Source organism: Neomonachus schauinslandi, chromosome 3 (assembly GCF_002201575.2).
Source record: "Neomonachus schauinslandi chromosome 3, ASM220157v2, whole genome shotgun sequence".
NCBI classification, from domain to species: domain Eukaryota; kingdom Metazoa; phylum Chordata; class Mammalia; order Carnivora; family Phocidae; genus Neomonachus; species Neomonachus schauinslandi.
In genome coordinates, this window is record NC_058405.1 from 132,219,672 (window position 1) to 132,244,740 (window position 25,069).

Genomic DNA, 25,069 nt, shown 5'->3' on the forward strand with positions numbered 1-25,069 from the left:
ATTGCACTACTGGGTATTTACCCCAAAGATACAAATGTAGGGATCCGGAGGGGTACGTGCACCCCGATGTTTATAGCAGCAGTGTCCACAACAGGCAAACTGTGGAAAGAGCCAAGATGTCCATCGACAGATGAATGGATAAAGAAGATGTGGTATATATATACAATGGAATATTATGCAGCCATCAAAAGGAATGAGATCTTGCCATTTGCAACGACGTGGATGGAACTGGAGGGTGTTATGCTGAGCGAAATAAGTCAAACAGAAAGACATGTATCATATGACCTCACTGATATGAGGAATTCTTAATCTCAGGAAACAAACTGAGGGTTGCTGGAGTGGGGGGTGGGGTGGGAGGGATGGAGTGGCTGGGTGATAGACACTGGGGAGGGTATGTGCTATGGTGAGTGCTGTGAATTGTGCAAGACTGTTGAATCACAGATCTGTACCTCTGAAACAAATAATGCAATATATGTTAAAAAAAAAAAAAAAAGATAGCAGGAGGGGAAGAATGAAGGGGGAAATCGGAGGGGGAGATGAACCATGAGAGACTATGGACTCTGAGAAACAAACTGAGGGTTCTAGAGGGGAGGGGGTTGGGAAGATGGGTTAACCTGGTGATGAGTATTAAAGAGGGCACCTTCTGCATGGAGCACTGGGTGTTATGCACAACCAATGAATCATGGAACACTACATCAAAAACTAATGATATAATGTATGGTGATTAACATAACAATAAAAAAATTGTAAAAAAAGATCCCAAATATGATTATATGACTATCTGGAAGAGTCCAGTTAAAAAAAAAAAAAAAGGTGCTGGAGGCTGAAAACACAGGCTCTGTGTCCACCAGATCTGGGTTTGGATCAGGATGTCTGCATGCCACCTAGGCAGGTTGTTCAATTGGCCCAAGCTTCAGCTGTGAAAAGGGGACCCTAGTAGGACCTAGGCTGCTAGCCCTGACACGAGGATTAAACAAGATGATCTGGTCAGATTCTCAGCACCGTAAAGTGTGTTCAGCCTATGCCTGTGCATTTCTTTTGGTCACGGTGTTCCTCCTCACTACTGCATCTGAATCCCATACCTGGGTCTGAGGCCGGTTTTCTCTTAAGCTCCCTTGGTTGCTGACAAAGAACTGAAGTAAGTTTTATGGGTTACTTTAAGTATGGGTTATTTTAAAGGCTCTTAGTTGAATGTCTTTTTTTCCAATAAGGCAATCATTCTCAGCAGAATGAAAAAAGGCCTACTGCTCTTACCTTACACTTGACACATGACAACTGCCTGCAATAAAGTAGTATAGGAGAAAAAAAAAAGAGAGAATACAAGAACTCGCAAATTAAGACTGTATGCGCTTATGGTTGGGAAAAAGCTATGAGGCAAACAAATATCAAATTTAAAGGACTCAGTGGGACTTGGGAAATTAACATAAGTACATACATCTAACTAATAGTGCCAACTTTGAGCAATGGCATTATAAAACATTTATTGGGCTTTTTGAGCCCTTTTGATGAATTTGTCCTTGAGCCATGTTCTAAAACTTAAAATAATTATGTGTCCAAGAACAAACAAATACCCACCCATCTATTTAAGTATAACTTGCATATTCAACTTATTCAGCAGTGATACTGATCAGGATACTGAGATACAGGGTATGGCTTCAAAATCTTTATAAGAGTTACCAAGTGGCCAAACCTAATGAAAAACAAATAATACAAAAGCTGTGATCATTCTTTCTTGTTTCTCTTTTTTCCTGCAATACTGGTGATCTTATTTTGCATGATTATTATTTGTTTTCACTTCTTCTGTATTCTTTGTATTTCCTTCATGTTATATATCAAAGCCCAGGAATATTTTCCTTCTTTAAGAATCAACAAATCCCTAAAGTATCCCAGTTAAGCTAATAATGAGGTACCCCCCACCGGTTTTTTTGGCCAAAGAGGTAAGCAATGATTAAAAAGACTGATAATAACCTGGTGTTGATGATATGACGGGAAGTGGGTTTTTTCATACTTTTGCAGGTATGAATGTTAATTTTTGTTGCCTTTTAGAGAAGATTTTGGTGATATAATTCAAAAGCTTTAAAACAGGCAAAGAATTTGTTCACCCTTTGACCCAATTGCCTCAGTTAAGATTCATCCAAGAAAATAATTGGATGAGTACTCATAACTATATGCACAGAATAATTCATGATCCATTATTTCCATAAAATTGGAAATAACTTAAATATCCAAAAATAAGAGATTAAATCATTTATGATAATCACCCAATATAATACTATACAGCCATAAATTTGACACACATGCACACTTGCATATGTGCATATTGCACATAAAGACAGCAAAAGATGCTTGTAACTACCAAATGTAAATTAAAATGGCAAATATATCATGAGCCTTTGTTTTTTTAAAATGTATATGATATGTATAGAAAAACATCTGAAAAGATATACACCAAGATATTAACAGTGGTTATATCTGGGTATGGAAATTATCCCTGATCTTTTTTTCTTCTCCTTTAATATCTGTTTTAGATAGTACAACAGTGAATATATGTTATTTTTTAATTAGAAAAAAATTCTTTTTTAATCAGAGAAAGAAAAAAAGGAAACATTTTGCCACTAGTTCTCTTAGTCATTTACTTTGGGTAGAAAGTCAAAGATTACTACACTTCCATTGATTAGTGATTGGTGAATATTCAGATCTTTTGGGAATTTGGGGCATTTTCAGCAACTAAAATATAAAGAAGAAAAGACAAAACTGATGAACACAGCAGTAGGAACAGCTCTGATATTTCAAAAGCCAGGTGGCTTGTTCTTTGCTCTCCCTCCCTTAATCAAAATTTGATAAAGCTCACCTTCAGTAGATGATTTGCAGACACTTTTAATTGGTCAGGATGTGGCACCAGATGAGTTAATTACAGTACCAAGTTTTCAGTGTGGTTATGCTCAGTAGCTTTGTAGAATGTACCAGGGAGCCTCCAACTCTGCCCAGAGTGGAAGAGGTGGCCAGTGTGGGGATGGGGCAGAAGAGGCTCTTCTGAGGAGCTGACACCCAAGCTAAAGGGTAAGGGTGCAATGGCCAGGTAGGCCAGAGAGAAACGACATTCCAGGCAAAAGCACAGAAGTATGAATACAACCCTGAGGAGGTTCAGTGGGGGCTTGGCAAATGCTGATTTGTTGTGGTGGTGGTGAATAGAAAACAAAAGCATGCTAGGGGCGCTGGGTGGCTCAGTCGATTGAGCATCTGACTCTAGGTTTCAGGTCAGGTCGTGATCTCAGGATTGTGGGATGGAACCCCACATCAGGCTCTGCACTCAGCACAGAGTCTGCTAAAGTTTCTCTCTCCTGCCCCTCCCCTCTGTCTCTTTCTCTCTCTCTCTCTCAAATAAATAAATAAATAAATCTTTAAAAAAAAAAAAGCAGAAAAGCATTCTAGAAATCCTAGCTTTCTAAGTTTTGTAATACAATATGCATTATCTTACACATTCTGGGTACCTTTAAACTTAAGCTGATAATTTGTGTTCTTCGTAGAACATTTTCCTATCTTCCAATCCTCTGTGCCTTCAAAGCTGTTTAAATAAATACAAGCAGTAAGAAGAATACACGAAGATGCCTAGCTGATGCAGATCCGGGAAGAGTAGATGCATAGTGACAATATGGGGAGATTCGGATCTGGTAGTGTTCCCCATATACACCCTCAGCCCTCACAATGTTCAGGTTGCATATAAGAACTAAATGGCCAGTTTGTTTGGAAATCCTGTTAACACTTAGGTCAGCACAGGAGCCTTTACAAAGGACAGTGTCCTTTTCTCTGATGTCATGTTTTAAATGTCTTTATTTACTGAACTTACTGAAACCATTTGCAAAGATGTTCGTGTTTTCCATCATCCTTCATGGTAATTTCCATAAGGAAAGTTGTATGACTTATTTATCTGAAATATGCCTCCCTCAAGACTCATGGGGATCCTAGGACATCAAAATACCTTGATCTGAGCATATCTTTTGCAGGGTGCATTGGTTTCGGCTCAGATCGTGATCTCAGGATCGTGGGATGGAGCTGCTTGGGAACAAGAAATTGACTTCTTATTAAGAGCTCCGTATACAACAGATTTTTGTTTTTCAGAGCTATCAAAGAAGCAGGAACAAATTTGCTTGGTTATGCTAATTAGCCTTTCTCCCAAGGCTGCCACGGAAGACACAAATTTACAATGAGAACTGCTCCCAAATCTAGAGACAGCAGGAAGCTAACAGAAATCAATCCACAATGAATTAGCTGCAACCTGTCCTGTTTTGGAATTAGAGCATGCTTTCAAGTGTGAATGACTAATGGGTTTCTTCATTTGTCTACAAGCAAGATTATGATTGATAAAAGATAAAACATAATCTTTGCAACTTTTATCAAAGTTAATAAAAACTGCAAAAAGAAATTTAAATGAAGTTTATAAAATGGAAGGTCACCTGTGTGTCTCTACTCCCATCCAAGAAAAAAGTTAGATTCTAACCCTAAAGTAGAAAAAGGTCAGTTACAAGACTAGATTGATTGATCAGTGCTCAAAGAGTACTCTGCTTCCTTTGTTTTAATTCTGATGCATAAATCTGTCTCCAGATTATTTCAACCAACTAGTGAAGGGGAGAGTATGGTCCAGATTATACTACGCACTGTAAAACCACACACTGACATTCTACTTTTCAAATATGACTCTTCTGAGTTTGGTTAATACAACTCTACTCTGAAAAGATCATCACCCCTCAGTGAACTGGCAAACTGAATTTTGGAGCCTGTTAAAGCTGAGACCCAGTTTTAGAGTGTGGTGACTTCACCGAGTGCTGCCAGCCCAGCATGACAAAGCCAGCTGGCCTCATGGATCCTTGCTGTAGAAGAGAGATGCTGGGGCATTCTCAGCAGCCCAGTACTTGGGAGCCAGCCTGCACCCAGCCCCTCATCCAGTCACATGGGGCTCCCAGGGTTTAAGAAAGAATTCGATGTTTCGTCTGGAGGGGCTTTTTCAGGCCAGATGCCCAGCGGAAGCACTGTCAGTGAGGAATGAAATCTTTTTCTGTCTCCCCTAGAACCCACAGCTGAGTAAACTGACTGCAGCAAAGCAACAGAGCTGCCGAGCCTTGGAGGCAATCCTCTCATGGATTCTGAGAGGCTAGAGGAGCCCTTGGAATACGCAGAGAATCATATGTAGACAGACACCTGCCTCCTATTCCCTGATTCTGCCATTTAGCATGTGATTCCTAATGGAGGCTGAGGACATTTTTTAATTTTCCTACAGATTCAAAATAATCTCACACTTTAAAAATGAATAATTCCTGGGGCGCCTGACTGGCTCAGTCAGTAGAACATGTAACTCTTGTTCTTGGGATTGTGAGTTCAAGGCCCACACTGGGCATGGAGCCTACTTAAAAAAATAAAATAAATAGAATGAATAATTCCTTAATATCACCTAATACCAATTCTTAGTCAAAATTGCCCAGTTGTCCTAAGACTGTTCTTTACACCTGTTTGTCCAAGCCGGGATCCAGTTTAGGTCGTTATCTTGCATTGAGTTACTATATCCCTAAATCTCATTTAATACATGATACTTGCTTTCTCATGCTCTGACTTTTTAAGCGATTGATCCAATTATAGCTCACCTTCTGTATTCGTTTGCTTGATTCTTTGCAGGGGTCTTAGCTTGTCCCTCTATACCCTGTGTTCTAGGTAAACTGGAAGATTGGAAGCTTTGATTACATTCAAGCTAAATGTTTTTGACCGAAACAAAAAATATAAATGTCAAATATTTCATATTGCCTTGCATCACAAGACAATGTTGTCTGGGCATAAGTGGTGCTAAGACTGGAGCTGGATTAAGATGTACTGTTATCCTACTCTCCTTGTGCCCTGAAAGAAGGACTCAGTGTAGAGGCGCTTTGGCATCACATGACTGTCCCATTCACTATCAACCATTTCTCTGAAGGTTTAATGAGCTCTTGATAATCCTTGCCTAAATCAATAATTTCCCTTTGGAGTCTCCTTTTCTATGTCAGCAGGTTTTATGCTACACTATTTTTTAAAGTTTTTATTTTAATTCCAGTTAGTTAATATACAATGTTGTATTAGTTTCTGGTGTACAATACAGTGATTCAACAATTCCATACATCACCAGTGCTCATCAGACAAGTGCACTCCTTAATCCCCATCACCTATTTCTCCCATCCCCCCACCCACCTCCCCTCTGGTAACCATCAGTTTGTTCACTATAGTTAAGAGTCTGTTTCTTCTCTCTCTCCCTCTCTGTTTTTTTTCCCTTTGCTCATTTGTTTTGTTTCTTGAATTCTACATATGAGTGAAATCATATGGTATTTCTTTCTCGGACTTATTTTGCTTAGCATTATACTCTCTAGCTCCATCCATGTCATTGTGAATAGCAAGATTTCATTTCTTTTTTATGGCTGAGTAATATTCCTTTGTGTAGAGATACCACATTGTCTTTATCCATTTATCTGTTGATGAACAAGTGCATCCATAATTTCACTATTGTAAATAATGCTACAATAAACATAGGGATGCATGTAACCCTTTGAATTTGTGTTTTTGTATTTTGGGGGCAAATGCCCAGTAGTGCAATTGCTAGATTGTAGAGTAGTTCTATTTTTAACTTTTTGAGGAGCCTCCATACTGTTTTCCACTGTGGCTGCACCAGTTTGCATTCCCACCATCAGTGCAGGAGGGTTCCCCTTTCTCTGCATCCTCTCCAACACTTGCTATTTCTTGTGTTTTAGATTGTAGCCATTCTGACAGGTGTGAGATGATATCTCATTGTAGTTTTGACTTGCATTTCCCTGATGGTAAATGATGATGAATATCTTTTCATGTGTCTGTTGGCCATCTGGATGTCTTCTTTGGAGAAATGTCAGTTCATGTCTTCTGCCCATTTTTAACTGGATTATTTGTTTTTTGAGTGTTGACTTGTATAAGTTCTTTATATATTTTGGATACTAACCCTTTATTGGATATGTCATTTGCAGATATATTCTCCCATTCCATAAGTTGCCTTTTAGTTTTATTGATTGTTTCCTTTGCTGTGCAAAGCTTTTTATTTTGATGTAGTCTCAGTAGTTTATTTTTTATTTCATTTCTCTTGCCTCAAGAGACATATCTAGAAAAAAGTTGCTATGCCCAATGTCAAAAAGGTTACTGCCTCTGTTTTCTTCTAGGATTTTTATGGTTCCAGGTCTTACATTTAGGTCTTTAATCCACTTTGAATTTATTTTTGTGTATGATGTAAGAAAGTAGTCCAGTTTCTTTTTTTTTCCACATGTTACTGTCCAGTTTTCTCAACACCATTTGTTGAAGAAATTGTCCTTTTCCTGTTGGATACTCTTTCCTGCTTTGTCAAAGATTAATTGATCATATAGTTATGGGTTCATTTCTGGGTTTTCTACTCTGTTTCATCGGTCTCTGTGTCTGGTTTTTATGCCAGTACCATACTGTTTTGATCACTATAGCTTTGCAATATAACTTGAAATCCAGAGTTATGATGTCTCCACCTTTGCTTTTCTTTTTCAAGATTGCTTTGGTTATTCAGGGTCTTTTGTGGTTCCATACAAAATTTAGGATTGTTTGTTCTAGTTCTGTGGAAAATGCTGTTGGCATTTTGTTTAACAATATTTGTTCTTTAATAATATTTGTTCTTCCAATCCATGAGCATAGAATGTCTTTCCATTTCTTTGTGTTATCTTCACTTTCAGAGTATAGGTCTTTCACCTCTTTGGTTAGGTTTATTCCTAGGTATCTTATTATTTTCGGTACAATTATAAATGGGATTGGTTTCTTAATTTCTCTTTCTGCTGCTTCATTAGTGGTGTATAGAAATGTCACAGATTTCTGAACATTGATTTTGTATCCTGCAACTTCACTGAATTCATTTATCAGTTCTAGCAGGTGGAATCTTTCAGGTTTTCTATATGTAGTATCATGTCATCTGCAAATAGTGAAAGGTTTTACTTCTTTCTTTCCAGTTTAGGTGCCTTTTATTTCTTTGTTGTCTGATTGCTGTGGCTAGGACTTCCAGTACTATGTTGAATAAAAGTAGTGAGAGTGGACATCCTTGTATTGTTCCTGACCTTAGATGAAAGGCTCTCAGTTTTTCCCCACTGAGGATGATGTTAGCTGTGGGTTTTTCATATATATAACCTTTTATTATGTTGAGGTATGTCCCCTCTCAACCTAATTTGTTGAGGGTTTTCATTGTGAATGGATGTTGTATTTGTCAAATTATGGTGCACTATTTATGTACTAGTTATGACATGAACCAAGTCATTAGCTTCTTGATCCTTGATTCCCTCACCTGTAAAATGGGTATAAAAAATATAACCAATTCACATAGCTGTTGGAAGTGTTATATGAAATGACCATGTATCACCGGTGCCTGGTAAAGTGTATGCACGCAGTAAGCTTTGGTTATTTTTCATTATTGTGCTTTTCCTTATTTCAGCAGTGACAGCTTATGGAACATTATCATTGACTGCCAGTGTCAAGTCCTTGAAGCAAATGATAACATATCTGATAAATTGCTGCTAAGGAGTTGAAGCAGTTAGACTTTTGAAGAAAACTTACACCATTTTTTATTTTCATTTTTTAAAAGATTTTATTTATTTGAGAGAGAGAGCACATGCACAAGCAAGGGGAGGGGAAGGGGGAGAGGCAGAGGGAGAGGGAGAAACAGACTCCCCACTGAGCAGGGAACCTGACATGGGGCTCGATCCCAGGACCCAGGATCATGACCTGAGCCGAAGGCAGACACTTAGGCTGAGCCACCTAGGTGCCCCATTAAGGCAGATTGGAATTTGTTTCAAATAAAGGCTGCTCAGATTAGAATTTCCTAAAGCATGTTATAAGAACCAGTAGGCCTCTAACATGCTCCCTGGGAGAAGGATGCCATTCTAAGATAACATCTGGGAAATGCTGTGTATTTTTTCCCACAAGTTTGGTTTCATTGTGCTTGTTATTAAACTTAAAGGTTCTGGAAAGCCTCTTGGCAAAGAAATCTGCTTTGATCAAGTATTTGCTTAATCAGGTATTTTCTAATCTATTTGCCTGTGGACACTACCCATCCCACCTTCGCTTTTATAAAACCAGGTAATACATATAAACATTATATTGAGCTGCCTTAGATTATTCCAAAGGCTTGAATGAGGAGAGGCTCAAACTGCTGAGCTGACCCTCAGCGGAGAGTAGGAAGATATCTGCCCCTGGCTTTTGGATCCTACAAAGCCATGTAAATGAGCAGAGTTCTTAAGAGGTTTCATTTCCATGTTGGGGCAGATAGGGTAGAAATTAGAGAACCCATAGTAATGTGACAGCTAAATTCTCTTCCTTAGATTGTCTCCAAACCTTACCAGGACTCCTGGAGGACCTCAGAGTCCATCTGTCCTTTAGGTGTCCCAGAACCATTGGGACTTGCCTAGGCTGATGGGAATGAGTTCATTGGCCTGATGCACAGAAACCAAAGTGCATAGAGGGTGTCAAGTTTCAGAGGAAGACAGAGGATTTAAAGTCAGACCAACAGGGGTCAATGTCTTAGCTCTAATAGATATTCACCTATCCCTGGCCAAATCCCTTACTCTCTCTGAACTACAGTGTCTTCATCTATATAATAGGGACAATTAAAGCACTTAGTTCAAACGGTTGTGAAATTTTTGTTAGATATATAAAAGCATTTTAAAAAATATGAAGTGTTATATAAAAGCTCATTAATTTAATGTTAATGTTAAGGTTATTCTTGCTGATCTTCATATTTGGGGGGTCCACTAGTCATTCTTTTATTCATTCAACTTGTCAAATATTTATTGAGCACTTTGCCACATACCAGACCCTAGGATTAGGTGCTGATGTAGAGTATAGAATAAAGCAAATCCGATCCCTGCCTTCTTGGAACTTATATTCTATAGTGGGAGACATATGATAAACAAATGTGCACACAAATAAGTGTATCATTATAGTCTCCTCTCCCCAGGTACTGATGTTATATTTTTTAAATGGAGATATTGCTTATACTCTCTATATGGATGCATTTTGGTGGTATTATCCATGAACTGTTCACAGAAAATTCAGAAATGAATTTCTTATTTTAAATAAAGAATAAGATTTTTAATATAGAACAGAAGAGACCTTAGGAATAGTTTATCTCAATCCCTTCATTTTACAGAGAAGGAAAACTTGAAACCAGAATACTATAGAAATTTCCCCAGTCTGTGTATGCGTGTGTGTGAGAGAGAGAGAGAGAAAGGGAGAGAGAGAGACCAGGGTCTTGAAGCAGGAGTTAGAACCCAGATTTCTCTTCCCCTCATCAGTGCTTTCCACTTTGCTGGGGTCCATCTGAAAGGGCCAACTTGTATTTTAACAGTAAGTAATAATTACCACACTTTTATACAATGGGTTTCAATTACTAGAAATTGGGGACACAGCACAATTGATTTTTCCAAACTTTGCTCCATAAAACATTAATACTTTAATAGATGTTAGTAGGTTATCATTTTTTAAGTTGCTTGGTCAAATTAGTTTAAGAAACTATGCACCCACCCCCAACCCCTGCCTTTAGGAATCCAGAAATGAATATTGTGATTGTAAAAGATCATTCCTGAAGTAAGGAAGCCTCTTAACCATGTACAACTCAGCATTTCCCATACTTATTTGACTACAGAATCTATTTTGAATTATCTAACAATTAATGTGCTTACCGTGTGCTGGCTGGGAAGTACAACTTTGGCATCAGTTTTGTTGGCTTCTTGGTAAAGTCTGTGAAAGCCTAATAGTAAACTAATTTGTATCAGACAACTTTAAAAAGGGTAGCTTCTTCTGTCTTAGGACCTCAGGCTGACTGTGAATATAGCAGTAACACTTAGTAGGATGCATTTTCTTAAGTTGACCATGTCCTTTTAATCGAGGACCAGAATAGGAAACAATGGAAACTTAGTAAGAGTATGTTCTGATACCTCTTTGGAGGAAAACAATCCTCTTTAAGTTCTTAAGCATGACTTCAGGCCTTTAAAAAATGACTGTTTTCTTTTTAGGCATCCACAAGCCCAGTGTTCTTCAAAAGGGTGTGATGTCTCCGCAGGACATTCACATAAGGTAGCTGGACATCTTGATTCTGAAGTGACTGTGTATCTTTGTTTCAGACTTGTCCAAGTCGATGGTTGGGAAGCCTATATGTGGCTGCTTGGTCAGGTCATCCAAACATGAAACTGTTAGTGATATTTTGAAGTCTTTGAGACAAAAGCCCAGCTTGCTAAAGAACTTTGGTTCAGCAGAGAGACAGGGAGGTACAGTGAAGAGAGAATCAAAAGCCTGGAAATTTGCTGCTGAGAATAAATGCTAGCTGCTCCCTGAGGTGATTTGTCTGTGCACTCCACTCTCTACAGATGTTAGAGCCTCTTTTTGAGTAAGGACCCGAGGTTCTTTGGTAGCACTTTGATATCCTGCTCGAATTCAATATGTGAAATGGAGGCGTCTCTCTGTGACTTGGAGCCCACAGCAGGCTTTGAAGTCTGATCCAATTTTTGCTGCCTACTATTTGATGTTGAAAGGATGAAATGAAGAAAATGTACAGTTTTTGCCAGTAACTCTGCTGAGCATATGTAAGATTAAAAAAACAAAATCCTTTGGATGATGTACTTAGAAATGTTAAGTAGATTAATACCTTCCTATAGGTTTTCTTTTTTCTTTCTTAGGGATAAAAATTAAGTATAGGAGAAAATCAGCACATAGCTATTTTTTATATTCTGGATTATAATTAAGAGGGGGCTAGGTTAACTTGTTCAGAGGAAGAAATAAATGAATTAAGCAAAAGGTGCTGAGACTCCGCTAGTAATTGCCCCAAGGAGAGGACCTCCTCTCAATTCTCATGCAAGACGGGGGCAACTCACCACATGACCCCAGTATACTTAGCTTCTTCCCCATATCATCAGAGTTAAAGGTCCCTTAGTTAAATGGAGGCTATGTCCTTAAGGCTACTTCATCCGAAGATAAAAGTAATGTTTCTCTTACTGGGTCTTTCCGAAGCATTCCGTTTCTGGGACTGATCTGCTGTCTTCTCAGACATGCCATGCTGCCCCAGGTCACCCAGGACCAAGTCCCTCAAGAGGAGCCCCTGCAAAATCTGGTAAGAACATTTTGAACTGCATGCTGCTTCTACCTTTGGCGTGCTTGTGCACTTTATGATGAGTTGTTTAGGCAGGACTGTCTAGAAGGTGGGACTCAGATAGTAATATGACCTAACATTAGCAAAAGTTCAGGTTTGTACAACCATAAAGGCTGGAAGCAAAATGTGTATTAAAGGTAGCCATTTTCTGCCTTCTCATGCCACTCAAGTTTACTTGTCTGAGGGAAGAAAATGAATATCAAAGGCCATTATTTCCCTTTACCTGTTAAGAACCTCAAATTAGGCAATGGCTTCATAATTTCATTTTGTCAAAGCAAAGATAAACAGTTGACCAGCTTTCAGTGGAACAGATCATTTTGGGTCAAAATCTAGGGCTTAGTAAAGAATATGGATTTAGAGAATAGTTCTGCTCTTTTGGCAACACTACCATTCTTTCAACAAGAATACACACATCTTGCCACACTGCTTTGGGAAATAGCTATTTATGGCCCATTTTCTAAATTCTTTGCTACAGAATATGGTGAAAGTTAGTTTGGGGGCTTATGTGTGGCTATCCGGTGCAGCTTATGTGTCTTTCTGGAAGATAAAATAGAAGCATGATCGTAAGAAATATTTATGAACCAGAAGATACTAAGAGCAGTGTGGACCATTCCTAAGAACGAAACCTTTTCAACTTAAAATACTGACATTACACTTAATGTAAACCTCATCTGTTTTTCTGAAATATGCAGTAGGTTCTCAGGTCTCTCCAAATTTCTTCTTAGCCTGTTTTTCAGTGACAAAGTAGTACAATATGAAGTGGAAAATGTACAACAAATGTGTTAGGACCTTCAGTCTGTATGGAACTTAAACTCTTGGAAAGAGACAAGAGAGGACAACTGTACTATAGCAGAACCTTCTAAATGGGTATGCAGAAAATAATAAATCTGTCAAAGGGAATATTATCCCCACAGTGTTCAGTGTTCCCACACAGGCAGATAGTGTTTAGGAATAAGGCCACAATGAGGAGAGGTAGGAGTAGTGCAAAAAAAGAGGAAAATTTAGGGAAAAGACTGTGGTGGAGCAGAATCATTATGCAAGAATTTGGTTGGCATTTGTCTCTATCCAAATGGACAATCTCTACCTTTTAATTGGGTTGTTTAGACCATTTATATTTAATGTGATTATTGATTTTTTGGCTTAAATCTACCATCTTGCTATTTATTTTCAATCTGTCGCATCTGATCTTTGTTCTCTTTTGGCATTCTACTTTAAAATACACATAAAAAGAAAAATTTTAAGTATGATTGAGTAGCCAAAGGCACAGATTCTGGAGTGAGACCTGCCTGGATTCAAATCTCTGTTCTCCTGTGTAGTGTTAATTGAGTTATGAAACAGCTCCTTATCTCAGTACTTACACATGTAAAATGAGTAATTTGAAAAATTTTTTTAGATTTGCAACAATTTGAAAAAACTCTCAGATGAACTGCACAGTTTAGAAATACTGAAAAAAATTAAGAAAAAGGTATTACTGTATGAGAACAGTATATAATACATATAACATACATCATATGTGTTAATCAACTGCTTATGTTATCAGTAAGGTTTCAGGTCAACAGTAGGCTATGAGTAGTTACATTTTTGATGAATCAAAAATTAGACATGGGGCGCCTGGGTGGCTCAGTTGGTTAAGTGACTGCCTTCGGCTCAGGTCATGATCCTGGAGTCCCGGGATCGAGTCCCGCATCGGGCTCCCTGCTTGGCAGGGAGTCTGCTTCTCCCTCTCCCACTCCCCGTTTGTGTTCCCTCTCTTGCTGTGTCTTTCTCTGTCAAATAAATAAATAAAATCTTTAAAAAAAAAAATTAGACATGGATTTTTGACTGTGCAGAGGTCAGCACTCCCAACCCCTGTGTTGTTGAAGGGCCAACTATAATTCCTTTTTATTGTATTCACAAAAGTATCTGACTGTGCAAATTGGAAATTAAAACAACCAACCCAAAACTGGTCTTTTAAAACAGTACAAGAAGTCTGAGAATAGGAGAGTTCCTGGCACTTAGTAAGTATTAACAATTGTTGAGTAAATAGATGAATAAATAAATATAAGGACAAATGTCTAAAGGATACATTTTTAAACAGTAAATCAGATAAGGTCTGGATATATGCCTATCAGTCTAAATAATTTCACTGCTTGGATTAGTTGCAAAGTGATTGGGGGATGGTTGCACTTTTAAGTGGGGTGGTTGGGGTTGGTTTCATTGAGAAGGCTTGAAAGTGGTGAACTAATTAGCCATGCAGTATTTGGGAGAATAGCATTCCAGGCAAAGGGAATATGTATGGCAAAGGCCCTGAGGGGAGAGCCTGCATGGAATAGGTGAGGAGTAGAAAGAAGCCGATGTGATAGGATCTGGGAGAGCAAGAAGAATGGCAGGAGGTGAGGAGCCAGATGATACAGGTCAGCACTTCTTCTTCTTCTTTTTTTTTTTCTCAACTTTTATTTATTAAGTCATCTCTACCCCCAACATGTGGCTTGAACTCACATCCCTGAGATCAAGGGTTCCATGCTTGGGGTGCCTGGGCGGCTCAGTCAGTTGAGTGTCCAGCTCTTGATCTCAGCTCAGGTCTTGAGTTCAAGCCCCACACTGGGCTCTGTGCTGGGCATGGAGCCTGCTTAAAAGAAATAAAAAATAAAACAAAATAAAAAGAATCGCATGCTCTACCGACTAAGCCAGTCAGGTGCCCGAGGTCCGTACTTCTTAATGACTTAACAAGCACCCCAGGGATCTAGTTCATATGAAGATTCTGATTCAGTAGGTCTGGGTGGCTCTGAAGATTCTGTAACTCTGATAAGCTTCCAGGTGGTGCCAGTATTGTTGCTCTGAGGCCCACAATAGTAAGGGTATAAACTCAGTGAAATGCAGAGTGCTGAGCATTTTCAGCACGGGAGTGACATGACCTGAGTTGTGTTTTAAAATGATTACTCCAGCCCGTGGGTTGAGGATAGACTACAGACCTCATCAGTGAATGAGATATTCTGGGTAAGTTTCATTTTCCAGACAGCTGAAACCTTCTGAAACCTATGACTCCCTTTCATACTAAGTGTAACGAACACAATTCTTTAGTGTCTCAATACATGATCATTAACAATTATCACACTGGGCCGTAATGCAGAGAGAATCCTAGAGACCGTTGTGAAATGGGACCACCTACCCTTTCCTGTGATACCTCACCTAAGTGAGGTAGGTCTGCCCTTGGTTATCTTCTCATCTACAAGCAATACAAATTATTCATATTTCTTTTTTAAATTTTTTTTAAGTAAGCTCTACACCTAGTGTGGGGCTTGAACTCATGACCCTGAGATCAAGAGCCGCATGCTCTACCAACTGAGCCAGCCAGGTGCCCCCATATTTCTTTTTGAAGGTCAGAAGGTCATTGCACTTGCTACATTGCACTTTAACTCCATTGGGTCTTAAAGCTGGAGCATGGCACATTTGTAGGGAGCTGAGGAGCGAGTGGAATTGCACTGGCCTCCCAAAGGAGACGGTTGGCAGTGCACTGTGTTGGGCTGTGGTAGAGCCCTCAGGGGGTGTCTGATGTCAGGTTTAGTGATCTGATTTGAGATCTTTCATGGCCTGTCCACCCCACACTTCTTCCCAGTCTAATGCCATCTCCTTCATTATTTTTCTTTCTTGTTGCTCATTGCTAACTCTTACTGATTTTGGCATTGGTTCAGCTATCAGAAAGCAAACTTGGGCTCTGTTTTATCCTTGGAACTCTTAATCCTTAGGTTGACCAAACATCTCCATTTTCCTAGAACTGAAGGGTTTTCCAAGATGTGGGATTTTCAGTGCTAACACCAGGACAGTCCCAGGCAAATGGGGACAAGTTGGTCACCCTATTAAAATACTAGAAGTTGAACTTGATTTGGGGAGGAACTGTTTTTTTAATTAGATCACTGTTTCAGGCAAGGCAAAGCCTTAGATCCATGTGACAGAATTGCCTCACACTGCCTGCCTGTGTTTGGAAGGGGTTACAAGCAGCTTGCCAAATAGCAAGCACTGTGACCATAAAGGGCTCAGATGTCATCCATTTGACCAAGAGAGCATGTTCCTACAACGGAGTCTCAAAGGCAACATAATCCCTATTGGGAAAGCACACGGAAACCAAACCCTATATGGAGGGAAGGCTGCTAGGCCTTTGGCCTGCATCTGATGCCATTATGGAATGCCACACACAAGACTTCGAGGCCTCTCTTATGCCCTCGCGTATGGGTAGTCTCTGGTACTCTCAATCCCTCCTCTTTTTGGCTTCCACTGGCCTGAGACATCTTTCCTTCTTGCCCAGGTGCCACAGAATTCACCGTAAACCCTCATCAGTGAGACTGGTTAAAGCCTGTCTCAGGACTTTTCTCAGTGAGATAGTAAAGGAATTACAGGCATAGAATTCTTATTCCATTAGCATGGGAAGTGGAAAAAACCACCTCCATGTTAAAGGATCTTTTTTGATGAGTGGTGCTCAAACTTCAGTGTGCATCAAAATCACTGTCATTCCATAGTCTCTGATTTGGGGTAGAGGAGAGGGGGAATTTGTGTTTTTATCAAATTCCCAGCTGACACCACACTGCTGGTCTGGGGACTGCCCTTTGGGAACCACTGCTCTAGGCGTCCCCTATCTCTGCAATACTACACTGAGTCAGAAAAAGTGAACTATATATGTATGGTTTTCTATTCATTCAACAAACACTTACTGAGCACCCACTGTATATCAACTGCAGGCCAGGAAGTGAAATAAGACACTTAGAGAATGTAATGTATTTCTAATATCTTGGTCTTTGCTGTTATTTTCCAAAGCAGGTTTGGGAATACACCAGTGTCCTTATTTATCTCAAGTGGCCTCATTAAATTCTCAGGAAGTTGTCAAGAACAAAGTTACAGTTATTTGTAACTTGGCTGTAGAGGAGGAGGAGGGGAGTGTTCCAGATTTTTATAAAGTGTCTTAGTTTCTAAAATTATTAGGAATTATTGCTTTTAAAAAATATTTCTATTTTATAAACCCTGCCAGGCTTTGCCAGCTTCTCTTAACACAAGATTGCTCTAAACCACCCCAGATCTGAATATTTGCACGGATCTCTAATGTATATGTCATCACCATAATGTTTATGTTCTGGTTTTTTGCAAAAGAATTTAGGTAAGGCCAGCATAAGGATTGCACGGTTGGAGGCTTGTGGGCATGAGGGTAGAGGATGGAAGGAGAAAGAAGAGAGGAGATTATAGCTCTCCGAATCCCAAACTTCATTTCTAATTTAGCCTGATTTATGTTAATCAGATACCTTTCTTCTTCTGCTTAAAAGACTTCTTGTTTTTACCAGATCTGGATTTGGGGTTGTTTTGTTTTTGTTCAGCTTTATTTTGTAATTCTGGAGAATGTGAGCGGAGTGCTGGCTGGCTGTCGTGGCCGTTTACCCCAACAGAGGCTTCTGTCCAAAACTGTGACTTTTAGGAGGAACTTTGTAGGTTAACTACCAAGAGGAGAACATTCATTTTAGCACCCCATTTTCCCTGAAATTTGGGGATCTGGAGGATAAGGAGAAGGGACACAGTCCACAGAGGTCAGCACCACCACCCGCTGAGGCAGCAAGATCCTGACCCTGCCTGAGGAGTTGAGGCTGGAGGAGAAGTGGCCACAGCCCAGGAGGTCAATTGTCAGCCACCATTCCTAAGGCCACATGGCTCACGGAAGGCCTTGTGACAGTCTGTTCTCATTCCTGCAACTCATTAAAGCACGTTATGAAGTTGCATAGTTTGGGGCCATTATTTCTGCTTAGACTGTGACTGCAAACATATCCGAGGAAAGTTCAGCAGGAACTTTTCCGGTGCTTTCCCGAGTGTGTCAGGTCAAGATGCACTTTTTGCAGATGCCAAGTGAGGTTCTGGCGTTGACCCAGGACATCAGGAGCACAGCTGCCAAACAACACGAGGCGGGGTGTGTGAGGCGAGTTAGGGTACTTGGCTTCCAGAATGGGATGCTGAGGGCATGGCTATAAAACGTGCTGAGAGGAATTTTATTTTTAAATTCTTTTCTACTTGATGTATTTGGAACAGCACATACTCTATAGACTACCCTGTTAACCTTGGCTGCCTCGTTTGTTTTATTTTAAAGGATTCTTTTCAACTTTAAAATTAAACATACAGTTGTATAGTGGTAGGAGTGAGGAGTGGAGTGGTTTTTCTTTTTACTTTTGCTTGTTTTTCAAGATTAGGAGTAATACATTTTTTTTTTTGAATTCATATAATTTTTTTTTTAGTAGTTTGTGATTTTCAGAAAATTGAACAAAGTGAGGAATTCTCATATACCCTCTTATGTCTTCCCCTCCCCCCAAGTTTCCCCTATTATTAACATCTTGCATTATTGTGGCTCAGTTGTTACAATGATGAGCCAATATTGATATGTTATTAACTAAAGTCCAGAATTCATATTAGGGCTTACTCTTTGTGTTGCACAATCTGAGTTTTGACAAATGTATTGACATGTATCCACCACTGCAGTATCATACAGAGTAGTTTCACTTGCCTAAAAATCCCTTGTGGCTCTACCTATTTCTCCCTCCCTCCCCCCCACCCTAAACTCGTAGCAGCCTCTATTTGGGGGGGTGAGGGTGGGAGTTGTTGTTTTTTGTTTGGTTGGTTTTGTTCTTTTACTGTTTACAAAATGTCCCTTTTCCAAATGGAAATATACTTGGAATAATACAGTGCACAGCTTCTTCAAATTGCCTTCTTTCAGTTAGCAGTATGCATTTGAGCTCTTCCATGTCTTGCAGGGCTTGATAGTCCATTTCTTTTTATTGCTGAAAATACTCTTGTGTGGATGTTTATCCATTGTGTGGATTATTTGTCCATTCACCTCTTAAGGTGAAACCAAACCCTATATGGAGGGAAGGCTGCTAGGCCTTTGGCCTGCATCTGATGCCATTATGGAATGCCACACACAAGACTTCGAGGCCTCTCTTATGCCCTCGCGTATGGGTAGTCTCTGGTACTCTGAATCCCTCCTCTTTTTGGCTTCCACTGGCCTGAGACATCTTTCCTTCTTTAGGATCCAGGCTTGTCCATGTGAAGTTTACATTCCAAGAGGGAAATGGACAAGTAACTCCAAAATCAAGTCTCCTTTGACTGAGGTGTTAATAAGAGTGAGCACTGGATCTGAGCTCCAACAAGGATACTGGGTCTCAGAGGAGTGGAGAAGGGCCAGATAGGCTTAAACCAAAGTGGGGGAGGGGGGAGGACCAAGAATCAGCCAGGCAAAGAGGGGAGAAAGGTGTTCCAGCCCTCTGTTCCCTTTCCACACCAGGAAAAGCTCACAGGGTAGAGAGAGGAGATTTTGGTTGTTCTTGTTTTTGTATTTTTTAAAATTCTGAAATGTAACATGCCTACAGAAAAAAAAACATTTAAAACAGAGATGGACAGTGTAAGTGTAAGGAATTATTATAAAGGAAGCCCCCACATAACTACAACTGAGATCTCAAAAAGAACTTGCCCACACCTCAGAAATGTTCTGCACACCCTTTCCTGATGATGACTCTCATTTTCTTCCTAAGTATGCATCCTAAATATCATAGTTCCATTTTGCCTGTTTTTAAACTTTGCATAACTAGAATCACACAGCATGTATTCTTTGGGTTTTAGCTTTTTCTTCTTTTTTTTTTCCTTAACATTACATTTTTTAAGATTAACTTGTTTATTTTCATTGCTGTAGAGTATCCTACTTTATGAATCCAGTCTTCTGTCACTGGGTATATGGGTTGCTTCCAGTTTAGAGCTCTTATAAAAAAGATGTCCACGGATGGTGGTCCCACACTCTCGGCATATAGCACAGCAGGCTTTGGAGTCAAGCAGGCTTAAATGGACATCTCAGCCCTGCCACTCGAACAGCTTTGTGACTTTGGGCACATTACTTAACCTCTCTGTGCCTCTTTCTTGTCATCTGTAAAATAGGAATAATAAAAATACCTATAACATGGGATATGCATGTATAGTGCTTCACACAGTACTTGGCATATAGTAAGCATTCAACAGAAGTTTGCTCCTGCATGGGGTTCTGTTTCTTATTCATGGGAATATTTCATTTTTCTTTGGGTAAGTTCTCTACCAAGTTTCTATGGCCTGACTTATCTGGATCTGGAATTATAGAAGCCTTTGAAATATTTCTCCTCAACCCTCTTATTTTACAGATGAGGAAACTGAGTCCCAGTTGGTCAATACAGAGCTGGGTTCTAGGGAGAAATCAAGGAAATGGTGCCTCTGGACCACTCTCATGGCCGAGACTATTCTTTTTTTTTTTTTTTTTTATTCTTATGTTAATCCCCATACATTACATCATTAGTTTTAGATGAAGTGTTCCATGATTCACTGTTTGTGCATAACACCCAGTGCTCCATGCAGAATGTGCCCTCCTCAATACCCACCACCAGGCTAACCCATCCTCCCACCCCTCTCCCCTCTAGAACCCTCAGTTTGTTTTTCAGAGTCCATAGTCTCCCACGGTTCGTCTCCCCCTCCGATTTCCCCCCCTTCATTTTTCCCTTCCTACTATCTTCTTTTTTTTTTTCTTGACATATATTGCATTATTTGTTTCAGAAGTACAGATCTGAGATTCAACAGTCTTGCACAATTCACAGCGCTTACCAGAGCACATACCCTCCCCAGTGTCTATCACCCAGTCACCCCATCCCTCCCACCCCACCCCCCACTCCAGCAACCCTCAGTTTGTTTCCTGCGATTAAGAATTCCTCATATCAGTGAGGTCATATGATACATGTCTTTCTCTGTTTGACTTATTTCACTCAAGATAATACCCTCCAGTTCCATCCACGTCGTTGCAAATGGCAAGATCTCATGGCCGAGACTATTCTTGATGGTTCTTTGGACAACCATTTTAGCTTCTCACATGTATTTTCCTCTTTGTTCTACAAAGGAACAGGGGAAAATAGAAAGCTCAAGGGGTTGAACAGTTAGCTCTATGGGCAGCAGTAGACTGTGAAGTCTGTTACTTTATGCCCAAGCTATTTGATTGTTTGTGTGTTGGTCAGGGTATACGATTTCATGGGCTCTATCCTGGTTAGGTGCAGAGGCAAGCAGGCAAAATAAGGGACATAAAACCATGCCTCGGGGACTATTGGCATTAGGTTTAGGTATCTGTTTAGCTTGGACTGCTGTCAGATTTACATTAAAATTACTTGTTATTTTTTTTAAAGAATAGATATATTTCTTTTTGAACTATAAAGATGAAGTTGGGGTAATGACAGGAAGGAAAAATTCAAGATAAACAACTGACATTAAATGAGTCCACAATTTACTTCCAAGCAAGAACAATTCACAGTGACTTTCTCTTCCGCTGCTTCAAGTCTGCATTCTATCCTAAACTAGACTTTTCTGAGCAATGCCCACCACTAGCCCCAAACCTTTCCGGTCCTATATTTTGCCTGTCTTTCCAGGACTTTGCTGGTATTTAACCCTTTGATTAGCCTGAACTTCCTTGGTCTCTGATCCACATTCCTAAGAATTTGTGCACATGTGTGTGTGTGTATGTGTGTGTTTTATATGTGTGTGATGCTCTGGCAACTTTGAGGGAACTCCAAGTCAGGACTTGTCCCTCAAAAATAAGACTCCAGGGGCACCTGGGTGGCTCAGTCGGTTAAGCGTCTGCCTTCAGCTCAGGTTATGATCCCAGGGTCCTGGGATGGAGCCCCGTTTCAGGCTCCTTGCTCAGTGGGGAGCCTACTTTTCCCTCTCCCCTCTGCCTGCCGCTCCCCCGTTTGTATTCTCTCTCTCTCTCTCAAATAAATAAAAATCTAAAACAACAACAACAACCAACAACAACAACAAAAGTAAGACTCCAGATTATCAGTTTAACTCATGAGAATAGAGCTGGCACAAGGTAAGCACTTAATAAACATTTAGCTGCTGCTGTGATTTCTTACCCCTCAAATGAGAATCACTTCTGAAAGTAGCAATTTCCAAGTTAACAACTCCTTTCCTTTCAAATTGTCAAGACTTACGGAGTATGCTAAGATTTCTATAAACCGCTTTTGGTTTTTCCTCGATGTCACCACAAGTCTCAAGAGTTTATCACCTTGAACCTTTACTGCATTTAAGAAGAGTGGGACTAATTTGTTGGTATTTTCTGGGTCTGGCAATTTGTGTAATGGGAGGAGTTCTGTTTCATTAATCCACCTAAGTGGTATAAGGACTATACCCCTCCCACCAACTCAGATCTCCGTTTCCTTTCTTCACTGTCCAAAAGGGTCTATTCAGCTGCTTAGCAGTGAGCAATTAGAACAGCCAGTCTACCTAGACATTAGGCTGGGTTTGTCTGACATATACATGAAGACTCAGTGTTCCCAAAGGGACCCTTCCTTTTTAAAGGAAGAAATTAATGATATCCCTTTTCATTAAATCGGTGCCAAGTATTTTCTCTGAGCAGCCTATTTAAAAGAACAAATTCAAACAGGTCCAAGAAACAAATGCAAGAGATCTACAAAGGTCTTAAGGGATGAGTTTACATACTATCCTAATTTCAAAGGAGAAGTTTTTATGCCTGGACACAATGGCTGGGCTCTCCCAATGGGCACACACCAACTTTAAATGTCAAACTCTGCATTTATGCAGAAATCAGATAAGTGCAAAGAGCTCTAGACTTGTTTCTGTTCTTAACTGATTTGTCCTCCAAAGGACACTTCATATGCTAACTCATTACACAAGGTCCTGAATGTTTGGGGTGTGGGTGGGGGACAGAACATCCAAGGATCCACTCCAAATCTCCAAGGATCAAATTACAAAGTGTCCATTCCATTTGTCCTTCACTGCTCTATTTACCCATGCTCAGGGGAGTTCAGCTCACAGCATCACACTTGTACTCTGCCTTCTGATTTTCAACTTGGGTTGCCACCTGGGGACCAGAGCTCTTCTCATCTCTTTTGGGCTGGTCATGCCTTGCTCTAGACTACATCCTCTTAATCCGTCCATTGATGGAACCCCCACTTCATGTCACAGTTTCTATTTAACACTGTGGGGAGACACTGGAAAAAAGTACATCCCGTTGTCTCTCCCCTTAGGGAGTTAGAATAGATGCTCCCTTTAACCTATCACTCTGAGCACATCAACCCAAATGAGCATAAGGGACACCTGTAAATAACTGCTGAGTGATTAGAGGTTGGAACACACGCTGCGTAAAGGCTTTGCTTACATGATCTGTAACCAGCAAATTATAAACATTGACCTTAGAGTGATTATTGTCTCTTCAGCACTTCTGACAAATGGTCAACCAGGATGGTTTCATACAGTTTTTTGCAGACCTTCTTACATCATGAGCCTCTTGGAGAAGCTAATGGAATCCATGTACTCTGACCCTAGAAATATGTTGTATATAATTTCAAGGACTCTTTGAACACCTTCATGTTCTATCATGGTTCTATCCCTGGTTAAGAATCTCTATACTAGTGAGAGGAATTGGCTAATTTTGAAGACTATCAATTTCATGGTTAGAAACCTTAATAGAGGGGTTTCTTTTTTCTTCCCAATAACTGAACAAAAAAAAAAAAAAGACTACTTCTTTTAATATATGGTAGTTCTTCAAACATTTGTAGATTGCTTTGGCTTTCTCAGACTTCTATTTGAGTTCTTTGGCTCTATAATTCATCAAATGACCCTTAAAAGCCATGGCTTCATTCAGGAAAGTTTTGTGCCAGAATCTAAGGCCTTGGGTCTAGACTAGAAGATGCAGGTGCATCTAAAAAGGATAGGGCTATGGCTTCTCAGAAATGCCAAGGCAGGTTACTATAGTTTTTTCCTTCTTCATTAATAAAGAAAAAATTTCATCCCTTTTAAAAAATTAAAAACCTCCAAATTCTTGAAAAGACTAAAACATTGAGTCCTGTGTTTATTTCTCCATCATCTTAGCCCTTTTTTTATCAAAAAAATATTGCTTATCTATTGCTCAGTTTTTCATATTTAATAGAGAAGGAGGATTTTTTTTTAGATTTCATTTATTTATATGAGAGAGAACTTTTGAGAGAGAACGAGAAAGCACAATAGGGGGAGGGGCAGAGGGAGAGGGAGAAGCAGGCTCCCCACTGAGCTGGTAACCTGATGCAGTGCTCAATGCAGGACTCAATCCCAGGACCCTGGGATCATGACCTGAGCCCAAGGCAGATGCTTAACCGACTGAGCCACCCAGGCACCCCTAAGAAGGAGGATTCTTTTTTTTTTTTTTAAAGATTTTATTTATTTATTTGAGAGAGAGAGAGCACATGAGAGGGGGGAGGGTCAGAGGGAGAAGCAGGCACCCCGCCGAGCAGGGAGCCTGATGCGGGACTCGATCCAGGGACTCCAGGATCATGACCTGAGCCGAAGGCAGTCGCTTAACCAACTGAGCCACCCAGGCGCCCAAGAAGGAGGATTCTTAAGAAAATTCTAGAATGAAAGTTGGAAATAAAAATTGAGATAAAATCATTTAACACTTTACTTTGAACTCCCTGCAAAGCGGGGTTAATGTCTTCTGAGCCACTTTTAAATGCTCAGATAACTTATGCGCAACATATAGTTGTATTGTTGCTCTCCTTGAAAGCAGTTTTTTCCTGATTCTCATTAATATCAACCTGAACTTAGATGCTACCCTAGGACTTTTTAGGCTATTAATTTTAATAAGAACAATAATGGTCCCCAGAATCTCATATGTTGTGTTTTGGAGATTTAAAATGGTCTTTAATTTTTCTTTTATTAAAGGCTGTATTATAACTATGTAGACTTTAGAGAAGAATCAGAATACAGGGGGAAAAAACCCACAAAACTCATAAAACCTCCAAATAACAACAAGCCTGACTGAATGTCTAGAGGTAAGGCATTTGGATTTGGTTTTAGGCAGTAAATTAGCCCTCACAGAAAGATGAG

At 39.9% G+C, this 25,069-nt stretch overlaps 1 protein-coding gene across 1 annotated transcript in view; it reads left to right on the forward strand.

The window, feature by feature from the left end:
* Positions 1-25,069, forward strand: part of MYO3B (myosin IIIB) — a 389,493-nt gene that overhangs the window by 297,320 nt on the left and 67,104 nt on the right. Inside the window, exons 30-31 of the mRNA XM_044913613.1 lie at positions 11,058-11,118; positions 12,049-12,148. Of these exons, the coding sequence (XP_044769548.1) occupies positions 11,058-11,118; positions 12,049-12,148 (161 nt within the window). The remainder of the gene's footprint in view (positions 1-11,057; positions 11,119-12,048; positions 12,149-25,069) is intronic.